At 39.1% G+C, this 22512-nt stretch overlaps 2 protein-coding genes across 3 annotated transcripts in view; one reads left to right on the top strand and one right to left on the bottom strand.

The window, feature by feature from the left end:
• The window catches only part of LOC130454524 (transient receptor potential cation channel subfamily M member 2-like), a 60738-nt gene that overhangs the window by 34082 nt on the left and 4144 nt on the right, over nt 1-22512 (top strand). The window lies entirely within an intron of this gene.
• LOC130454523 (mucin-16-like) overlaps nt 2892-22512 on the bottom strand; it is a 56243-nt gene continuing 36622 nt past the window's right edge. The window contains exons 9-16 of one of the 2 annotated variants that reach the window (XM_056798727.1): nt 20729-20827; nt 19368-20000; nt 18739-18852; nt 10674-10801; nt 10483-10550; nt 9220-9392; nt 8482-8517; nt 2892-4767 (exon numbers count right to left, since the gene is read on the bottom strand). In XM_056798727.1, coding sequence (XP_056654705.1) covers nt 3323-4767; nt 8482-8517; nt 9220-9392; nt 10483-10550; nt 10674-10801; nt 18739-18852; nt 19368-20000; nt 20729-20827 — 2696 coding nt within the window. In that variant the 3' untranslated portion in view covers nt 2892-3322. The remainder of the gene's footprint in view (nt 4768-8481; nt 8518-9219; nt 9393-10482; nt 10551-10673; nt 10802-18738; nt 18853-19367; nt 20001-20728; nt 20828-22512) is intronic. The other variant, XM_056798728.1, reaches the window with a different exon arrangement.

Here is a 22512-nt window from a genome sequence, read left to right as displayed (position 1 = left end):
TTTTTTAGGGGTACAAATTCCCTGAGATTAACTGCCCCTACTTCCATTCACATATTTAGAAATGCGGAAAGATTGGGGGTTATAAAATGTATTTCACTTCAGCTACTAGAAGGGGCCTTACCTCATGGTAGGGGCAGGCAAAAATGACCAGAGATTGTTAAGAAAAATTCCAAAAATCATGTTTAAAAAATCCCTTGAAATCAGTTGAGATATTTAGCACATTAAATTTTCCAAAGGTTCTTATACAATTATAACCAGTTCTGCTGAAGTCTATCTATCCTCTATATGACAATTTGCAAAGGGAAAAATAGGAAAAAACTTTTTTTCACATATCGGCTTATTCAATAATATTTGTTTAGCACAGTTATAGGGGGAAAACAACAGAATATAACAGTAGTCAAAACTCAGTACATTAAATGAACAGTATAACAATAATATTGACTCCAGTAATATATGAACTTAAAATCACCAAGTTAAACCTTAAACAAAAAATGCAATAGAATAGAGATTTTTATAAATCATTGGAGAGTCTGAAATGCCTTAAAACATAGCCTTTAGTCTCTTCAAAGTTCTTTGGTATTTAGTCGGTATTTGATGTAGACACCCAGGTCTAGATACATCACAGCATGTTGTAATACTTGGGTGAAAAATAGGTTGAATAGTACTGGAGCAAGGACACAGCCTTGTTTCACGCCATTGGAGATGTTGAAGCGATTGGAAGTCTCTCCACCAGATAGGACTTCCCCTGTCATGTAGACATGAAAGAGCTGGATCAGTTTGACGAATTTTGCTGGGCAACTGAGCTTGCTAAGGATCACCCACAATGCTTCCCTGAAAACACCCAGGAATGTTATAGCCAAATTCAAAAACTATCATACCAAAGACAGTATATTACAAGCTGCCAAGAAGAAGTCATTCAGATACCATGGAACCACAGTGAGGATAACGCAGGATCTGGCTGCATCTACACTGAAGTACCGAAAGGCATGGAATATGATATTCTGGACAGCAAGGGAACTAGGTCTACAACCAAGAATCAATTACCCAGCAAAACTGACTATATTCTTACAGGGGAAAGTATCATCATTCAAAAAAATAGAAGAATTCCAAGAATTTTCAAAGGAAAGCCCAGACCTGAACAGAAAATTTGATGTCCAAGCACAGAACTCAAGAGAATCATCAAAATATAATTTAAAAAGAGGGAAAAAGAAAAACAAAACAGAATAACAACAAAAAAACCCTGTTTTAAGAGTCAATGAGTTAAAATGATATATATATCCCTATAAGACAAGAGGTCATTGGTAATCTTAAAAAGTGTTGTTATCTACTTGGAAGCTAGATGAACTACACTTTGAGGGAACAGTGACAAACTGTATAGGATGAAATAACAAGATATAAATAGGTATATATATATATATATATATATACATAAATACATATACATGTGTGTATATATATATATACAAAATTATAGCTAAAAAGAGATTAATAATAAAAAAATGGGAAAAGAAACAAAAGGGAATAAACTTATTTGTCACAAAGAAGCTCATGGTGGGAGAAGGGAAAACATCAACACACTGGAAAGGTAAAAATGTTGGTGATAGAAAATACTCAAATCTCACGTGCATTGAAATTGACCTAAAGAGGGAAGAACAATCCAATCCATTGGGCCAGAGAATAGATTCGTGCCCTATAGGGGCATAGAAGGGCAACAAATGGACTGGTTGGGAGGGAAGCAGTATAAGGAAGGGAGAGGGTGAGAGATTATTTTAAAAATACTGTAATGAAAATAAGGGGGGAATAAGAAGGGAGGGGGGTAGAAAGGGAAGTATATTAAGGGTGGGAACTAATGGGACTAATTAAAAAAAAAGATTGGTGTAGAAGGAAATAGTGAATGAAGAAAAGGCAGAGCTAGAAGTAGAAATCAAAATGCTGGGAAATACACAGCTGATTATCATACCTCTGAATGTGAATGGAATGAACTCACCCATAAAACACAAGCTAATAGCAGAGTGGATAATAATCCAAAACCCTACCATATGCTGTCTCCAAGAAATACTCATGAAGAAAGTAGATACACATAGGGTGAAAGTAAGAGGATGGATCCAAATCTATTGGGCATCAACTGATAAAAAGAAGGCAGGAGTCGCAATCATGATATCTGACAAAGCCAAAGTAAGAATAAATTAAATCTAGTTAAAAGAGATAGGGAAGGTACTTACTTTCTGATAAAGGGAATGTAGATAATGAGGAAAATATCAATACTCAACATGTATGCACCAAATTGCACAGTATCCAAATTTCTAAAGGAGAAACTAGTGGAGCTCAAGGATGAAATAGATAGAAAAACTATACTAGTGGGAGACCTGAACCATCCTCTATCAGAACTAGATGAATCAAACCAAAAAATAAATAAGAAAGAGGTAAGAGAAATAAATGAAATCTTGGAAAAATTAGAGTTAGTAGATGTGTGGAGAAAAATAAATAGGGACAAAAAATACACCTTCTTTTCAGCAGCACATGGTACATTAACAAAAATTGACCATGTATTAGGGAATAAAAACATTGTAAACAAGTGCAAAAGAGCAGAAATAATAAATGGAACCTTCTCAGATCACAATGCAATGAAGATAATAATTAGTAAGGGTACATGGAGAGGTAAATAAAAAATTAATTGGAAATTAAACAATATGATTCTCCAAAACTGATTAGTCAAAGAACAAATCATAGAAACAATAATTTCAGTGAAGAAAATGACAATGATGAGACATCCTTTCAAAACCTATGGGATGCAGCCAAAGCAGTACTCAGGGGGAAATGTATATCCTTGAGTTCATACATTAACAAATTAGTAAGAGCAGAGATCAATGAATTGGACATGCAAATTAAAATTAATTTTTTTTGAGGTTCAACACCACTGTAACATTTTATTCTTCAGGATATTACACAAATTTTCTTGAAATTGTTGGCCATTGCATCAAGTTTTGTTCTGCAGAAAGTTTGCACCTTCAAAGTCGTTTGAACATTCCTTTCCCGAGGATGTAACAAACATGAGATTTTTCGGGGAAGCAAGCACATGTGCACATTCCCTCAGAAAAGAAGCCAATCATGTCAGTGCCCCAAACTGAAAACTAGTATTACGTAGAGGAAGATACCCACCAAAATCTATTCTCTTCTTTGATTTTCAGCAGCAATTTTTTAAAAAATCATTGGTCTCCACTCAAAACCTTACAGTTCCCCAGCCTTGCATGCATATACTGTAGTTATGGATAAATTTAATAGTTCATTCACATTATTTATCCACAGTGGAGATGCCATTTCTTCACACTGACTCTTCTGTAGAAAGCAACAGAGGATTGATGTATTCAAATCCTTCAAATTCTGACTGGTCTATTCTTTTTATTACATTCTCATCATCTGGGGTTAGCTGCACAGGTTCGCTGGTGAACTGTGTATCGAAGTTATCCAGACCATAATCATCAGTTATCTGAGGCTGAAATGGAGGGAGGGCTTGCTTCTTCTCCAGCAGATCCCAGTCTATGCTACGGAAGAACGTATGAGATTTGATATCTGAAAATCCCGTTTGTGGTTGGCAACCAAGCCTCCCTTTGGGATCCTTATTTAAAAATCCTTTTAAAACACGGGAAGCTTTGACAGAGAGAAATCTGGGGATTTGAATAGGCTTCTCAAGGATAACTTGGAAGAGGTCATCTTCAGTGGCCATGTCCAATTTGTCTGTGATTATATCAAATGGCGATCTTCCTACCATCATCTCAAACATCAGGACACCAAGAGCCCACCAGTCCACACTGAACCCGTATTCTTCTCCCCTTAGGATTTCAGGGGCAATATAATTTGGTGTCCCACAGAAAGTCCTTGTTGTGTCACCTGGGCCCAAACCTTCCTTGCAAATGCCATAATCTGTTAATTTGATGTGACCTTCAGTATCTAGGAGGATATTATCTAGTTTTAAGTCCCTGTAGATAATTCCTCGTTCGTGGAGAAAGTTTAGAGCAATACATATTTCAGCAGCATAAAACCTGGTGTGTTCCTCCGGAAGCTTATTTTTCCTTTGCATATGAAACAGAAGATCCCCTCCATTCACATACTCGATGACAAGGAATAAGTGACTTCTTGTTTGGAAGCAGGAGTGCAGGCCAACAAGGAAAGGGTTACTGGAGGCCTGTTCAAATACATGCTTCTCTGTCTGCACCCAGTTGGTGTTTTCATGATCATGGACGAACTTCTTTTTGACTACCTTCATGGCATAAATCTGGTCATTCTTTTTCAATCGCACTAAGAGAACTTTGGCATAACTCCCCCGTCCAATAACTCTGATTAAATCAAAGTCCTGTAGCCCGAGCCCCTGAGATATTTTAATTCCATCCATCCCATCGATAACTGGCTTAATGTCCCCAGAATCATCTTTAAGGCTGTCATGTTTCCAGGTTGAGGGAACATAAGCGAGTCCATCATTTTCTTCGGAGGGAAGGTCATCTTTATCATTTTTATCCTCTACTTGAGGTTCTTGGGATGGCATCACCAAATCCATATGCCTTTTGCAGGTCTGTGATACAAGAATATGACAACCTTTATGGACCAGTAATTTGCAGTCGATACACTTGTAGCCTTGCCTTCCGAGACACCATAACCTTTCACTGCACTGGCCACAGTAGGCTCTTCTGTTAAAACGTTTGGATTGAAACAGATGCCCATTCATTCGGTAGAGTTTCCTCCATCTTCTGGTCCCATGGTGGTAGACTGATTCTAGAAAGGATATAAAGACAGAAAGGAGGATCAGTGGAATAGAGTAGGGGAAAATAACCTCAGCAAAACAATCTATGATAAGCCCAAAGATCCCAGTTTTGGGGACGAAAACCCACTATTTGATAAAACTACTGGGCAAATTGGAAGACAGTATGGGAGAGATTAGGTTTGGATCAACATCTCACACCCTACACCAAGATAAACTCAGAATGGGTGAATGACCTGAATGTAAAGAAGGAAACTATAAGCAAATTAGGTGAAGACAGAGTAGTATACTTCTCAGAACTTTGGGAAAGGAAAGACTTTTAAAACCAAGCAAGAGCTAGAAAAAATCACAAAATGTAAAATCAATCATTTTGATTACCTCAAATTACAGTTTTTATGCAAACAAAGTGAATGCAACCAAAATTAGAAGGGAAGCAACTAATTAGGAAACAATCTTCATTACAAAAACCTCTGACAAAGGTCTAATTACACAAAGTTATTTTTTATTATTTTTAACATCATTTTATTTGGTCATTTCCAAACATTATTCATTGGAAACAAAGATCATTTTCTTTTCTTCCCTCCCCCTCCCTCCCACCACCTCTCCCATAGCCGATGCATGATTCCACTGGGTATTACATGTGTTCTTGATTCGAACCCATTTCCATGTTGTTGGTATTTGCATTAGAGTGTTCATTTAGAGTCTCTCCTCAGTCATATCCCCTCCACCACTATAGTCAAGCAGTTGCTTTTCATCAGTGTTTTTACTCCCACAGATTATCCTCTGCTTGAGGATAGTGTTTTTTAGATCCCTGCAGATTGTTCAGGGACATTGCATTGACACTAATGGAGAAGTCCATTACCTTCGATTGTACCACAGTGTATCAGTCTCTGTGTACAATGTTTTCCTGGTTCTGCTCCTTTCGCTCTGCATCACTACCTTGAGGTTGTTCCAGTCACCGTAGAATTCCTGCACTTTATTATTCCTTTTAGCACAATAGCATTCCATCACCAACATATACCACAATTTGTTCAGCCATTCCCCAATTGAAGGGCATCCCCTCATTTTCCAATTTTGGCCCCCACAAAGAGTGCTGCTATGAATATTCTTGTACAAGCCTTTTTCCTTATTATCTCTTTGGGGTACAAACCCAGCAGTGCCATGGCTGGATCCAAGGGCAGACAGACTTTTATCGCCCTTTGAGCATAGTTCCAAAATGCCCTCCAGAATGGTTGGATCAATTCAGAACTCCACCAGCAATGAATTAGTGTCCCTACTTTGCCACATACCCTCCAGCATTCATTACTTTCCATAGCTGTCATGTTAGCCAATCTGCTAGGTGTGAGATGATACCTCAGAGTTGTTTTGATTTGCATCTCTCTGATTATAAGAGATGTAGAACACTTTTTAATGTGTTTATTAATAGTTTTGATTTCTTTGGCTGAGAACTACCTGTTCATGTCCCTTGCCCATTTATCAGTTGGAGAATGGCTTGATTTTTTTTTTACAATTGATTTAGCTCTTTGTAAATTTGAGTAATTAAACCTTTGTCAGAGGTTTTTATGAAGATTGTTTCCCAATTTGTTGCTTCCCTTCTGAATTTAGTTACACTGGTTTTGTTTGTACAAAAGCTTTTTAATTTGATATAGTCAAAATTATTTATTTTATATTTTGTGACTCTTTCGAAGTCTTGCTTGGTTTTAAAGTCTTTCCCTTCCCAAAGGTCTGACATGTATACTATTCTGTGTTCACCTAATTTACTTATAGTTTCCTTCTTTATGTTCAAGTCATTCACCCATTCTGAATATGAGATGTTGATCCAAACCTAATCTCTCCCAATCCGAAACCCAAAACTCTCCCAACACTGTCTCCCAATTTTCCCAGCAGTTTTTATCAAATAGTGGATTTTTGTCCCAAAAGCTGGGGTCTTTGGGTTTGTTATAAACTGTCTTGATGAGATCATTTACGCCAAGTCTATTCCACTGATCCTCCTTTCTGTCTCTTAGCCAGTACCAAATTGTTTTGATAACCACTGCTTTATAGTATAGTTTGAGATCTGGGACTGCAAGTCCTCCTTCCTTTGCATTTTCTTTTCATGATTTCCCTGCATCTTTTGTTCTTCCAAATGAAATTAGTTATGGTTTTTTCTAATTCAGTAAAGAAGTTTTTTGGTAGTTCAATGGGTATGGCACTAAATAAGTGCCATAAGTGCCAAATTAATTTGGGTAGGATTGTCATTTTTATTATGTTAGTTCATCCCACCCATGAGCAATCAATGTTTTTCCAAGTGTTTAGATATAGTTTTAACTTTGTGGAAAGTGTTTTGTAGTTGTGTTCATATAGTTCCTGTGTTTGTCTAATTACACAAATTTATAAAGAGCTAAACCAATCATACAAAACATCAAGCCATTCTCCAATTGATAAATGGGCAAGGGATATGAATAGGCAGTTCTCAGCCAAAGAAATCAAAACTATTAATAAACACATGAAAAAGTGCTTTAAATCTCTAATAATCAGAGAAATGCAAATCAAAACAACTCTAAGGTATCACCTCACACCTAGCAGATTGGCTAACATGACAGCTGGAGGAGGTGTTGGCAATGACTGGACATTATTGCATTGCTGGTGAAGTTCTGAATTGATCCAACCATTCTGGAGGGCAATTTGGAACTATGCCCCCAAAGGTCATTTTCTGCCCTTGGATCCAGCCATAGCACTGCTGGGTTTATATCCCAAAGTGATAATAAGGAAAAAGGCTTGTAGAAGAATATTCATAGCAGCGCTCTTTGTGTTGGCCAAAATTGGAAAATGAGGGGATGCCCTTCAATTGGGGAAAGGCTGAAGAAATTATGGCATATGTTGGTGATGGAATACTATTGTGCTCAAAGGAATAACAATAAAGTTGAAGAATTCCATGGGGACTGGAACAACCTCCAGGAATTGATGCAGAATGAGAGGAGCAGAAACAGGAAAATATTGTACACAGAGACTGACACTGTGGTACAATCAAATGTAATGGACTACTCCATTAGTGTCAATGCAATGACCCTGAACAACTCTGAGGAACCTACGAGGAAAACCAGTATCCAGATTCAGAGGAAACACTGTGGGAGTAAAAACACGAAAGAAAAAGAACTGCTTTAAATACATGGGTCGAAGGGATATGGTTGAGGATGTAGAATCTAAATGAACATCCTAATGCAAACAAAAACATGGAAATAGGTTCTGATCAAGGACACAATTAATACCGAATGAAATTGCAATTCGGCTGCTGGAAAAGGGTGGTTGGAGGGAGGGAGGGAAATAAAGTGAGTATTACAACAACAAAAAAATTAAATTAAAAAAAAAAAAAAGAAAACCATTGGCCAACATTACTGAATGAAGATCATAGAGGACGGGCACAAGTCTCCCTGAAATCCTTGGAGATGCCTTTTTTGTACCAGGGTTACAAAGACCACAAGGTTTGACTAAATATTGAATGAGAAGCGGATGGGGTAACCTGCTTTCCATGTCCTATTGGATTAATTTTTACCCTTTTGAACAATTTGTATATGTTTTGAGTAGCAAAATAACCCACATAGATATATGAAGTAATGAAGGGCTCTACATTGGCCATTTCTAACAGTACACTTCATTCTGAACCCCCCAAACCCATTTCCCCTCTTCCCTATTCCCCTCCTTCCAAAAAAAGGTCAAAATATAGAGAAAGTAACAAATTTTAAACTCACCTTTTGTGGAGCGGGGTGGCATCTGAGGGTTATACCCTATAGTTGGGAAGGGGAGAAGAAAAAGAGGAGGAAGAAATTCAGAGGGAAGGAGAGAAGGAGAGATTCGGGGGAGGGAAGGGAAGAAGGGAGGGAAAGAAGGCAGGGAAACAGAGATGAAAGGAGGGGAGAGGAGAGGAGAAGGGAACAGAATGGAAGAGAATTGGACAGAAGGGAAGTGAAGACAAGAGGAGAGGGGAAATAGAGAAAAGAGAAGAATAAAAAAAGGGAGAAAAGATGAAGGAGAAATGAAATGAGGAGGAAAAGTAATGGTTGAGGGAAGAGGAGAGAGAGGAGCAGGGAGGGTGGGAGAGAGAGAGTAAACATTAATGTTTCAGTAGGGTATCTGGGCAAACGTTGAAGGAAGCAATGGAGAGATGTTCTGGGGCCCACAGGGTTGGTAAAATGGCACTTTATCATTCAAGGCACTTCCTCAATCACAAGGAAGGGAGATTGATGGCATACACCTTTGTTAAAGGAGCCTAAGAAAAATCCAGCCACTTATGATCTTTAGAAGTAAACCCCCATATCTCTATATTTTGTCACCACTTTGAGGGCCAGCATCCCAGGAGGGATAGAAAAAAAACCATGAAAATAAAGGTGGTCTAAAAAGGTAAGAAGAATTTGGGGTAGGTGGGTTGTTTTCTGGAAATGGAATCACCTAGAGAAATAAAAATGTATGTCCCAATTTGGGCTACTCACCATCCACATAGAGGCTTTTCTTATCTAGAATATAATGTCCAAGCCTTGTTATTCCATTAGTCTCTTGACTCAGCTCTTGGTAAATCTTCTTCTTGTCCAAGATGGGGACAGAGAAAACTTCCTTATAAAAACATATAACCTCCACTCCTGTTGCTGCCCCATTTTTCATAGACCTAGAAATTGATGATTTAGACAAGAGATATCAAACATGGCCCTTCCTGAAAATCACTTGAACAAGACTATAGTGTAGTACTGTTCCTCTATAATTTTAAAGTGTTGATGATGGAATATATAAATATGCATAATTTTCTGAGTCAACATGCAGGGGACAGTGATGTTGTTTCCTTTTGAGTTTGACACCTTTGGTTTAATTAATGAAATTTAATTATTCAGAAAACACTCTTGAAAGAAGTGACCCACTTTGAACAATGGTTTGGAGAGAATAATAGTTTGAGAGTTGAAAAGGACATTGGAAGGCATCAAAACCAACCTTATCATTTTAAAGATGAAGGAATTGAGGCTAAGACAAATGATGTTACTTGCTGACGGTCACGCAGCTGCTAAGAGTCTCAGAGAGAATTTGAACTAAGGTCTTCCTGATTTCAAGCTCAGCACTCTGATCTGCTGCAATGAAATTGGCAGTGCTGTGTAAATTCACTCACATCTATGTTTACAAGTGTGTATGGGATCAGATTATTTTCAGTAGTTTCTTTATAGTAGTACAAAGACCACTGGATTTAAAATCAAATGGCCTGTGTTCAAATTCTGGATCTGACAATATCTTTGATCTTGGAAAAGTCACTGGAATGTCCTTGGGTCTTCATTTTTTCATCTGTAAATGAAGAGAGTGGTCCATATGGCCTCTACTATCTCTTTAAGCTTCCATTCTATAATCCTATGATTCTAGAGACAGTGAATGTTGATATGTTCTAATCAATTATTTTCTAAGCACTCTATTGGTGCCTCCTATGTTATTTCTTTCACATGGAGTTATAAAGTTCAAGTGATTAAACTTACAACCTTGTCTTTGGAAGACTTGTGGAAAAAGAAGTTTTTCTCCACCAGGGAAAAGGTAGAAGGTGCCCACAATATTTCTAATGGCTTGTTGGTTGGGGGGGTGGGGGTGGTGGTGGTGGTGAATCCATTACAGCTTGTGAAAGAAGGAATTGCTATTGGGAAGCAGCAGCAGCCTGTGTGTGATCTTTGTCAAATGGGAATGTTATGGTCCCTGCTATTTGAGCTCATGGCTTTCAAGATTCTCACCTCAGCAAGGTCACATTGCATCCACAATACTGAGAGCCAAGGCTGCTTCTTTCAAACAATACCTTGAACTGGAAACAAAAAGAGAGAAGGGAACTTCTGAGTACCTGGCTAGAGGAAGTCTGTATACCCAGGGATGAGGAAGGAAGCATGGATGCAAGGAGGAAGAGGGGTGTGGAGGGGTTGAGTCTCACCAGGCGCTGCAGGAAAAATTCAGGAAGACGGAATGTGCTGGAATCCCTTTGAGCCATCTTGGTTGTATAAAACATGTTGGTGATGGTGAAGTTAAGGGTGAAGCTCTTCCAGTTGTATCTCCCTGCTGCTGTAAAGAAGGGAAAGATACCCAATTGTCTGAGCCTTACAAATGTTATTCAAATGAGAGAAAATGCTTTGTAAATCTTAAAGATCTCTCTAAATGCTAGTTATTGTGGTGACCATTATCATGATCATGACCATTATTCTAGGTGGCACTATTCTAGTCCTTCCTCAGAGGAAAACTGAGGATACCTCTACTATACTTTTTTCTGGCAGTATTAAAAATTGTGGACTTGGGAGTCAGAAGACCTGGATTCAAATCATGGTCCTGCCATATCCTATGTTTTTGCCTTTAGTTTCCTCACACGTAAAATGAGGAGGTTAATCCAGTTTCAAGAGTAAGAACTCATTACTTAACAAAAATTGCTTGTAATACTGAAAATTAGTCCAGGAGAACTAGGGATAGACCGATATTCTTGCTTTACATAACAAAGTAAACTCCAAATGGGAATATGAGCAAGCTACCTAAAAGTTGATGTAAAAAAATGAGTTATCTGGAAAATTGTATCTTTCATTTTAATGGACAGAGGGACAGTTCATGTGCACATGAGGGATAGATAGGACAGCAAGATAAGATGGAGAGTGTTGCTAACTTAAAATTGGGTTTTCTTCCAGAACAAGACCAATGTAGGTAAAATGAGAAGGGAATTGGCTAACTGGAGAGAAAAAATCTTTGCTTCATATTCTTCTGATAAGGGTCTCATTTCCAATTTCCAATAATTCAAATGTATAAGAATAGAAGCCAAGGGCAGAGTCTCACCAAGTTGGTGTAGAAGATACACATCCCCCATCTGATCTCTATCAAATTACCACCCCAAAACCTGATACAATGTCCTAAAATGAATTCTGGAGGAGTATATCACAAAAAAAGACAAACAAATCATTTTCGAGAACAAAACGACTTTGAAGACCTGCAGGACAGATGATGTGTAGAGAGGTGGAGGTGGAAGTAAAGCAGTGTACCAGGGCAGACCCCATCATGCCAAAATGACTTGTCCACAACTGAAGCAACAGGAAAAGCTTCTGGAGCATTCATCCCCAGTCAATAAGGGGTTGAGGGATCAGAGAGTGGCTCAGAAGGAGATTACAGGAATCCCTTTGCTGACAGTGAAGGCAATTCTCCTGCTGCATTGCTCATATTCAGAAACAGATCCTAATCTGTGGGGGAGATCTCAAGGTGGAGGAGTGTGAGCAGACAGGAGTACTTGTAGCCACGGGGGTGGGGGGGTGGCAGCAGACTCTCCCTGGTCACATTTCAAAGTGGGGGGAAATGGCTGGGGTTACTCAGAAACCAGAATTTAGATCAGAAGGCTATTAAAAACACCTTTGTTTGCATGATATCACATTTGAAGAACTGAAAGAAGATAGATCCCCAGAGAGTATACTGTAGCTGCACAAAGAATCTGAAACTGAGAACAGCGCTCCATTCACCACAGGTACAGATTCCAAGTTTAACTGTCTCTTTTTATTTTTTATATTTAATTTAATTAGTTAATTTAGAATATTTTTCCCTGGTTACATGAATCACGTTCTTTCCCTCACCTCCCTCACTCCTCCCCCTCCCACCCCTCCACCCCCCAGAGCCAGTGTGAAATTCCACTGGGTTTTACAGGTGTCCTTGATCAAAATCTATTTCCATATTATTGATGTTTATAATACTAGGGTGATAATTTAGAGTCTACATCCCCAATCATATTCCCATTGACCCATATGGTCAAATAATTGTTTTGCTTCTGTGTTTCTGCTCCCAGAGTTTTTCCTCTGAACGTGGATAGTGTTTTTTCTCATTAATCCCTCCGAATTGTTCTAGATCATTTCATTGTGACTAATAGAGAGGTCCATTATATTTGATTTTACCACAGTGTATCAGTCTCCTGGTTCTGTACAATGTTCTCCTGGTTCTGTTCCCATCCCTCTACATCAATCCTGGAGGCTGTACCAGTTCACATGGAATTCCTCCAGTTCACTATACCTTTGAGCACAATGGCTCATCTTCTTTGCCTTGTTTTCCAGCTGATTAATTTTGGCTTTCAAGACACTGTTTTCTGTTTCCAGATGACTTATCTTGCTATTAAAATTGTCATCAGCCTCTCTTAATTGTGTTTTGAATTGCATTTTGAGTTCTTCCAAAGCCTGTATCCAATTCGCTGGGATTTCTGATTTATCGATTGTTGATCCCTCCCCCTCTGCTCCATTCACTGTGTAGAAGCTGTCTACTGTAATTTCTTTCTTCTTTTTCTGTTCTTTGCTCATATTCACCCCTTCTTTGCTCCCTATATTTGTCTGTGATCTTGATCCTCTCATTTTGGGGGGATTTCGGGGCTTCTGTCAGTCTCCCCTCTTGGAGCTGTGACAGAAGATCTCTTGGTGCAGTCTGTTGGGGAGGGTTGTTGGGGGTTTGAGCTTCCCTGTCCTCTGGAGTCTTTTGATTGGATTAAAGTCCAGCAGTCAATGAGGAAGGGGTGTGGACCCTGGACTTCCCTGAGTTCTGAAGACTTTTGATGAGATTAAGTTCAGATTGGTTGGGCTGGGTGTGCTCTGAGGCCATCACCTCTTGTAAGGCTGGAGCAAATATGGAGGATCTACACAGCTCTGGCCAGGCAGCCAGCTTTATGTTCCCTCTCTAGTTACTTCTCTGATGTCTGTTCATATATTAACAAATTAAGAAGGGCAGAGGGTCAATGAATTGGGAATGCAAATTAAAAATCTAGAAAGCAAACAAATTAAAACTCCTCAGATGAAGACTAAATTAGAGATCCAAAAAATCAAAGCAGAAATTAATAAAATTGAAAGTCAAAGAACTATTGATTTAATAAATAAGACTAGAAACTGGTACTTTGAAAAAAAACAAATAAAATATACAAAATACTAGACAGTCTAATTAAAAAAAGGAAAGAAAAAAATCTAATTGACAGTATCCAAGATGAATAGGGAGACCACCTCAAATGAAGAGGGAGGTAGGGAAATAATGTGATTATTGTAAACAAGTACTAATGTTCTAAATTGACTAAATAAACTAATTCAAATGGGGGTAAAATCACAATAGACAAAGTGGTAAGAGATGCATAAACATTCAAAGGAGAGAGGAACTCTTTTGAAAAGCAGAATTGGCCATATGGAACAAGATATACAAAAATGCACAGAAGAAGAACTTCTAGAACGGCAAAATTGGAGCTATATTAAAAAGTGGTATAAGAACTCACTGATGAAAAGAACACTTAATCTTGTATTTTCAAAATATATTTATATATTAATTTTTAAATGTTAATGTTAACATGCCTTTTATTTATTTTTTCCATTTGAATTAGTATATTTAGTCAATTTACAACATTATTCCTTGGTTACAGTAATCACATTGTTTCCCTCCCTCCACTCCACCTACCCTTCCCACAGCCAACCCGCAATTTCATGAGGTATTACTTGTGTCCTTGATCAGAACCTATTTCCATGTTGTTGTTTACACTAGGATATTCATTTAGAGTCTGCATCCCCAACCATATCCCTTCGACCCAGGCATTCAAGCAGTTCTTTTTCTTTGGTGTTTTTTCTCCCAAAGTGTTTCCTCTGGATGTGAATTCCAGTTTTTCTCGTAGATTCCTCCAGGTTGTTCGGGGTCATTGCATTGCCACTAATGGAGAAGTCCATTACGTTTGATTGTACCACAGTGTATCAGGCTCTGTGTATAGTGTTCTCCTGGTTCTGCTCCTCTCCCTCTGCATCATTTCTTGGAGGTTGTTCCAGTCCAGTCCAGAGTTCCATGGAATTCTTCAACTTTATTGTTATTCCTTTGAGCACAATAGTATTCCATCACCAACATATACCACAATTTGTTCAGCCATTCCCCAATTGAAGGGCAACCCCTCATATTCCAATTTTTTGCCACCACAAAGAGCCCAGCTATGAATATTTTTGTACATGTCCTTTTCTATATTATCTCTTTGGGGTACAAACAAAGCAGTGCTATGGCTGGATCAAAGGGCAGTCTTTTAGCACCCTTTGGGGGCATAGTTCCAAATTGCCTTGAAGAATGGTTGGATCAATTCACAACTCCACCAGCAATGAATTAATGTCCAGACTTTGCCACACCCCCTCTAGCATTCATTATTTCCTTTGCTATCATGTTAGCCAATCTGCTAGGTGTGAGGTGATAACCTCAGAGTTGTTTTGATTTGTATTTCTCTGATTATAAGAGATTTAGAACACTTTTTCATGTGCTTATTTACTAGTTTTGATTTCTCTAACTGAAAATTGCCTATTCATGACCCTTGCACATTTATCAATTGGAGAATGGCTTGGTTTTTTGGTACAATTGGCTGTAGTTCTTTATAAATTTGGATGATTTGACCTTTGTCAGAGGTTTTTGTAATGAAGATTGTTTCCCAGTTTGTTGCTTCCCTTCTAATTTTGGATCCATTAGGTTTGTTTGTACAAAAGCTTTTGAATTTGATGTAATCAAAATGATTGATTTTACATTTGGTGATTTTTTTAGCTCTTGCTTAGTTTTAAAAGTCTTTCCTTTCCCAAAGATCTGACAAGTATACCATTCTGTATTCACATAATTTGCTTATACTTTCCTTCTTTCTATTCAGGTCATTCACCCATTCTGAGTTTATCTTGGTGTAGGGTGTCACACTACAGGAAATTACCAAAGAAACTCCTGAGATATTGTCAGACACAAAAATAAAATTGAAATTCAAAGAATTCACAGATCACCTCTAGAAAGAAATGCTCAAATGACAATTTTCAAGAATGTAATAGATTCAAGAGCCATCAAGATAAAAAGAAAATACTGTAATACTGTAAGCAGCCATAAAAACCAATTCAAATACCATGAAACTGAAAATCAGGATCACACAGGATCTAGCAGCTTCTACACTGAAGGATTGAGTGTTATAGAATAGGATATTCAGGAAGGCAAAAGATCTGGGTTTGTAAGCCAGAGTCACCTATCCAGCAAAACTGAGTACATTTTTTCAGGGGAGAAATGGAAATTCAATAATATAGAAGATTTCCAAGTATTCCTGAGGAATAAGTCAGACCAAAATAAAACATTTTATGTCCAAACATGATACAGAAGAGAAGCCCAAAATGGTAAATCAAAAAGAGAAAATTGAATGGACTCATTAAAGAGTTAAAATGTTTAAATATATCGAAATGGAAAGAGGATATTTGTAATTATTAAAAATTATTCTTTGGAAGCCATGCCGGTGTGTGGGGGCACTTCAAGGCCACCGCCACCACCGCTGCTGTTACTGATGCTCCCTCTGCCCTGCTTGTTTTTCTGGTGCTTGGCTCTGCTATTGGCATCAGCTGGACTCATCCTCTGCAAGGCCAGGTGGTAAGGAGTCACTGATCTAGAGACACTTGTCTCCTCATCTTCATCTCCCATTGTGAACCTTAAAATTTCTCAGACTCTACTTCATGAGGTTGGGTTAAGACCATTCCCCATTTGGACCATTCACCATTTGGGCAGTGAAGGTACTTAAAACAGGAATGTGAGAACTCCACTTCACCATACTTAAGCATGCCTTAGGGGAAGATGAAGTTGTAAAGTCTTTGCTGAAACATTGAAAGATACTTTTGATACAAGATACTTTTACATACAAAGTATGTCAACCCATAGTTATAGTAAGACAAAAAGTTCTTAAGCCATGCCTATTTTTAGAACTAATACAAAGGGGTGCTAAGTACCTATAAAGGTCAGGCAGCTTGTGAATTTTACAAGGAGCAAAGAGATGAAAACTTACTCAGAGATTCTACTCTAATCAGGTGTGAACTAAGAATGGTCTGTCCTTTGAAAAATGTCTACTGTGATTGGTATGTGAGAACTTAGGGGAGGAGACATAGTAGAAAATTCCCTTTAAATAGGAGCTCAGATTCATTCAGATGACATTCAGATTCAGGATTGAGCTGGTGGAATCAGCTGAGATGAAGCTGGCCGGGTGTCACTAGAATCCTTGCTTGGACAGATCTTGTGATGAGTGATTAAGGACTGACTAATCTTTCTCTTAAGGCTTAGGCCTAGGTTGGCCAGGGCTGCCCTGGGCCAGCCTATCCTTTTCTCATTATTCCCCTTTTCTCTCTCTCTTTCTTAATTCCTCGTTGTATTAATTAAAATCTCTATAAAACCCAGTTTACTTGGGTATATTCTAATAATTGGGAATTTTTCCCTGGCGACCACCTTATATTTGATTTAAAACAAGACACTGTCTTAAAAACATATTTTCTGTGGTCACAACTTACTCATCCACTCTTTTATTTACTACAATTTAAGTCTTCCACTATTTTAATCAGTACAGTTTAAGACAAACAACTATTTTAACTATGACATCATCACACCTAGAACTCCAAATTTGACCTTGTCCACCAGGCTGAAGGGCTGCCAGGAGCCATGTGGAGACAATGACATCAGAGAGGTCCAGTTTTTCAGTTCTGACCTCTGACCAATCTAGGATCTCCTGGCTACAGAAGTTCTTGGAAACACTCAGAGGCCATAGTAGAGTAGGACCAGGTCACAGGAATCACAGAGCTAATGTGTAGGAATCAATCCATAAACTAGTGACCAAGAGGCATCCCTGGTTCAAGAACTTCTCAGAAAGGAAAAAACCTAGAGGCAAATTCTTGGGATTCAGTATTAAATGGGTGTGCCAAGTGCAATCAATCACCAAAGGTCCAAGTGAACTATTAAGCTAAGATGAGGGAGAAGGTCATGAAATCATACCTTAAAGGGAAGGTCCCAGAACCATTCTTTTCCTCTTTGGCAAGTCAAGGCTGATAGAAATAAAGTGATTTGCCCATATCTGCAGCATCCACCTTCCCCAAGTTCACTGCTAAAGAGCACAGCCTTTGGATCTGTCTCCATTCCTGACTCTTGACACCAGGAACTCTGTGGCTCAGACCATATAAGCAATTAGTTGGCACAGTAGAGATAGTGCTGAGCCTGGAGTCAGGAAGACCTGAGTTCAAATGTGACCTAAGAACTCATTAGCTGTATGACCCTGGGAAAGTCAAGCAGTCATTGCTTGCATCTTTTTCTCATCTGAAAAATGGGGCTAACTATAAAGCCCAACACTTAGGGTTGTTCTGTGGATCAAATGAGATACTATTTCTATAAAAAATGCTTAGTCAAAGTGCCTGGCACATAGTAGGTGTTACGTAATTGCTTATTCCATTCTCCTTCACTTTTCCATAGGCAAGTTCATTTGGTAGGTGTATAAGTTTTTTTAATACACTGAATCTCACAAATCTACTCATTAGATCAAAGCAATCAATTAGTTTCCATTAATTAAGTATTTATCATGTGCCCAGCTCTATCCTAAATACTGAAGATGTAAATAAAAATGTAAAAACACATTCTCTGCTATGAACTTGGGAGAGTTCATAGAAGGAATCTTTCCCAAAGTGGAAGCCATTCAATGTGAGGTGTTAGGGCTGACTTCTCCTCTTGACCTTGAAATACAGCATAATAGAGTCCTAGGTTCAAATCTCACGTCTGCTGCTTTCTACTTTTGTGTCATAGGGAATGTCACTTAACTTCTCTCCACCCCAATTTTCCAATATGTAAAAAGATGGGATCCAGCTAGATGACCTTTAAGGGTCCCTTCCAGTCATATCCGGTCACCCTGAGCTAATTACTTTACTTCTCTAAACCTCAGTATCCACATCAGTAAAATGAGAGGCTATCTATAATACCTGATGGTTCAAAGTTTCCTTCCAACTTTATACCTATGGTTGCTTATATAAAAGACCTTAGCAGTGGGAATCTCACTCCTACCTCTAAAACTTCTCTTCTCTAGGCTATACATAGAAAGGAATCAGAGGTTCAGAAGAGTTCTTGAGGATTGATCTCTAAAATAATTTCATGTTTCCTCTGTAAGATTGGGAAACAAGGCCCTATAAAGGATAAACCTCCAACACAGAGACAGAGAGGAGGTACCTACTTACCTGAGGGAATAATAGTAGACACAGGGGTCAGGGGGCTACTTATTGGTGCTACTGTGCTTCCTGGTGCATCATGGCCTTGGGCATGTGTGACTGGCAACACACCAGCATCACCTCCTACAGGATGAGAGGAGGGGAGAAACCAGAGCTCAGTCAAGTCTTTATTAGTGGACTCCCAAAGGAAAGTACATTGTTGCTACTAACTGCTGAGACCAAAAATACATGGCTTCTCTGACTTTTCCCCACAGGATAAATAATCAAATTTTCCCCTTCAAAGCATGGACTCACTGATGGACAATCCCCATATATGTTAAATCATGAGGTTCCACTAAATCAAGTGGAATCAGAATCCCATCAATAAGAAGAGGAGAATCACTTTAGCACAGGGACTGTGAAACTATCCTTGCATGGAGTTGAGGAAGCCTGGAGAGATGACACTAATTCAACAGATATGGAACCAAGAAAATGTCCCTACAGTGGCTCAATGGAAGGCTAAAGAGAGGAAGGACCTGGGAAGAAGACCCTTCCCCTTAGAAAGGCACAAACTAACCCTCCCTGGACAGACACTCTCCATTCCCTCCAAGACCACACCCCAATTCCCTCCCTGGGAAGTTTATTTAAAATATGCTTACTTGGGAAGAGGCTGGAAGTGGAAGGCACCTGATCAGAAACAGAGGCTGTCCCTGCCTGGACACTGCTGCCCTCTGTGGTTGTGTCAGGAGGACTGGGAGATGCTGTTGTGCAAACTTCCTGTGTGCTGGCTGGAGGCAGGGTGATAGCTGGAGTTGGTGTTGCCTGTGGGTTTCTCTCAGTTTCTGGAGTCAGGCCGGCTGGCCTTGGGTCCTCCAACGAAGTAGCAGGCTCAAGGGAAGCTGTTCTTCTGCTTAGGCTGATGTTTAAGGGAGCACTGTAGCCGGACCTAGCTGTGATTTCTACTGGAGTCATGGAGAGTGAGGTCCTTGCAATGGCAATGGTGACTCCAGAGGATATCTCAGATGGAACTGAGGTTTCGGTGGGAGAGGACACAGTTCTCCTGTGCATCCCAGGGATGAGGTCACCTTCTCCAGTGGGCACAGTGAGAAGTAGGTCTTGAGTGGCTGTGGCTCTTGGAGTTGTCTCCATGACACGTATGTCCTTTTCAGTGTCATCAATGGAATCTCTCCCGATAAAGCCAGTCATAGGGATACTGGTGGAGTTTGTTGGTTCTCTTCCCTGGTCAGATCCACTCACTTTCTTCAGTGTCCCTGAAGTCTCAGTAGAGAATCCTGTGACCAAAGCAGTTAGTTGAAGTATGCCTAAGAGTTGATGGGGGAAGTTTGGAGTCATTTGGACAGAGATCCCCAGAGCCTGTGAGGATTTTGAACTTTCTGAGAAGAGCAACCAATCCCCAACCCCTCACATTAGCACCTTCTCCCTGACAAGCCCTTTCAAAACAAAAAGACTGTGACAGGAATTAGGATCTCCTTGTGCTCTAGGGTGAATGGCCACCATGAGAAAGTATTAAATAAGCTGAGACTGATATATAGATGGATCTGTCCTGTCATCTTGCCCTCAGATGAGATAAGGCGTGTGGCTCAGACAAACTGCTGGATAGATATCTGCTCAGGTTAAATGGAAAATGAAGCAGTAATCATTTGTTAAGAATCAGGTACCCCATTCAGGGTTTTAGGTGCTGGGCATAGAAAAGCCTGTCCTCCAGTAGCTGACTTTTATCTTAGTAAATTATATGTATACACACAAACTAACACAAGAAATGGACAAAATCCTCCATGAGCTCTTCATCCAAAGGCTGCCATCACAGTATACATCTGGGCAGAAAGTAATGGGACAGAGGAAGTTGCCAGGTCTTACAACCTAATCACAAACTCCCCCATCAGTGAGCCTCCTGTTCTCAGACTATGAAGATGAGTCCATATCATATCTCAAACCTGGAAAACAAGGGCCCAGAGCAAGGATGAATACCAATATAATAGAAAAAGAAATATTTTCTTACCCATGGCACATACAGTAGATTCACTGGTCACTGATGTCATGTCTCCTGGTGCTCCATGTTCTGGGATATGGGTGAAGGGCCCTACACCAATGTCACTCTCTAGAAGAATAAGTGAGAACATAAATCTCAGCCACAGGACTCGGGGTAGAAAGGACAATATGTTGTGCCCTTATATTTTGAAGGAAACTCCAAAATATGCTCTTTTTCTTCATCGTTCATCGAGCAGAGAATCTCTCTAGTACTCCCATATTCTCATTTTTTCAAACTCTTCTAATCTAATGACAGCTTTATTACTTCCCCATCTGGAAAAAAACCCTTCATTTTATCCACCTGTCCCTGAAAGCTATATTCTCCTGTCTCTCTTCTATTTTCTGACTGAAATCCTTGAGGATGCTCATAAAAGGTGCTTCTACTTTCCTTCTTTCTATTCTCTTTTTAACTATACAGTCTGGTTTAGAAGCTGCTTTTTGAAGAAGAAACATAAGATTAATAACAGAGACAAACATAATGCCGAAACTAGATACAAGAAATCTACTTACTGTTCACACTGCAAGTTAAAGTCCTCAGAGCAAGCTCCTGATTTGAGAGAAATACAAAATGCTATAACAACTGGAGCAAAGTCAAAGTATTCAGATGTGGTTAGAAGAGAATTATGAAGCCAGGCACATAGGGTGACACTTGGAGGTAGAAAAAGTAGTAATAATGAGGCTACAGATAAAAATAATAGAAAAAGCTTGGGAAATAGTGAAATTGGTATAAGAAAATGCTCTCTGAATGATAGCCATTTCAATAAAGCAAGAGAAAGGCAGAGCCAGATTAAAGAAAATGAGGCAGAGATTAATGAAATAACATCTCCAATTGCAAATGAGATGAGAGACTTTGATAAGACCTATAGTACCCACACAGGAAAAGTCTGTAAGGGAAATCAGATTGTTCCTTAAGAAATTTTTCCAGGGTAGAATAGATAATAGTATTGAATTATGCAAAAGAAAAAGAAAGAGTCACAAGAACTCAAGAAAAAGTTAGTGACTAATACCAAAAATCATAATTTCAATTCCCTAAAGTTTACTGTTGCTAAATATGACAAGACTCTAGAAACATTCACAGATGAAGTCCCATTTAACTTAGTTAATTCTCCCAAGAGCTTTATGGCAGATATACCCTCAGAAATGACATCTAATTGGAATCGAGAAGCTAGTACCTTTCATCCAGTACTGAGTGATTTAGTTAAGTAAAAACTAACTGATAATGAAGCTGAAATTACTTTTGAAAATAATTATCATATTCCAAGTAGTGGAGGTGACATTTCAGTTAAATTTGAAAATCAGGATGGAATGGAATTCTTCTCAATTGGAATAACCACCAAGAATTCAAAAGGCAGGCTTGAAGTCAGCATTCTAAGTGGCAAAGGGATATCCAGCCAAAGCTACTGTGATGGTTTAGCTTCATGTACCATTGAAGACTTCATTGGGAATGGATCAAATCAAAAATAATTAACTGAGTTACATATGCAGCTGGCAGAGGGTAGCAAAGACACGAGTACTAATTCGGTGGCAATAAACTCTTTACCTACACACAGGCCAGAACCATAGGTATGGATTAAGGTGGGGAAGAAAAACCTTAAGGCTCTCTTGGATACTGGTGCTTCAAAGTCTGTCCTAAAGACAAGTCCAGGGGATACCTACATAGGGGGTATGGCTTCTGTAGCTGGAGCAATGGGACAAAGACAATAGGTCCCTGAGCTCAAAAGCACTATGGTTAAACTAGGTCCTCTCACCATAGAT

The sequence above is a fragment of the Monodelphis domestica genome, chromosome 5 (genome assembly GCF_027887165.1).
Source record: "Monodelphis domestica isolate mMonDom1 chromosome 5, mMonDom1.pri, whole genome shotgun sequence".
In the NCBI taxonomy this organism is placed as follows: Eukaryota; Metazoa; Chordata; class Mammalia; order Didelphimorphia; family Didelphidae; genus Monodelphis; species Monodelphis domestica.
The sequence above is the reverse complement of the archived record's forward strand: the minus strand, read 5'-3'. Positions and strand labels throughout refer to the sequence as shown.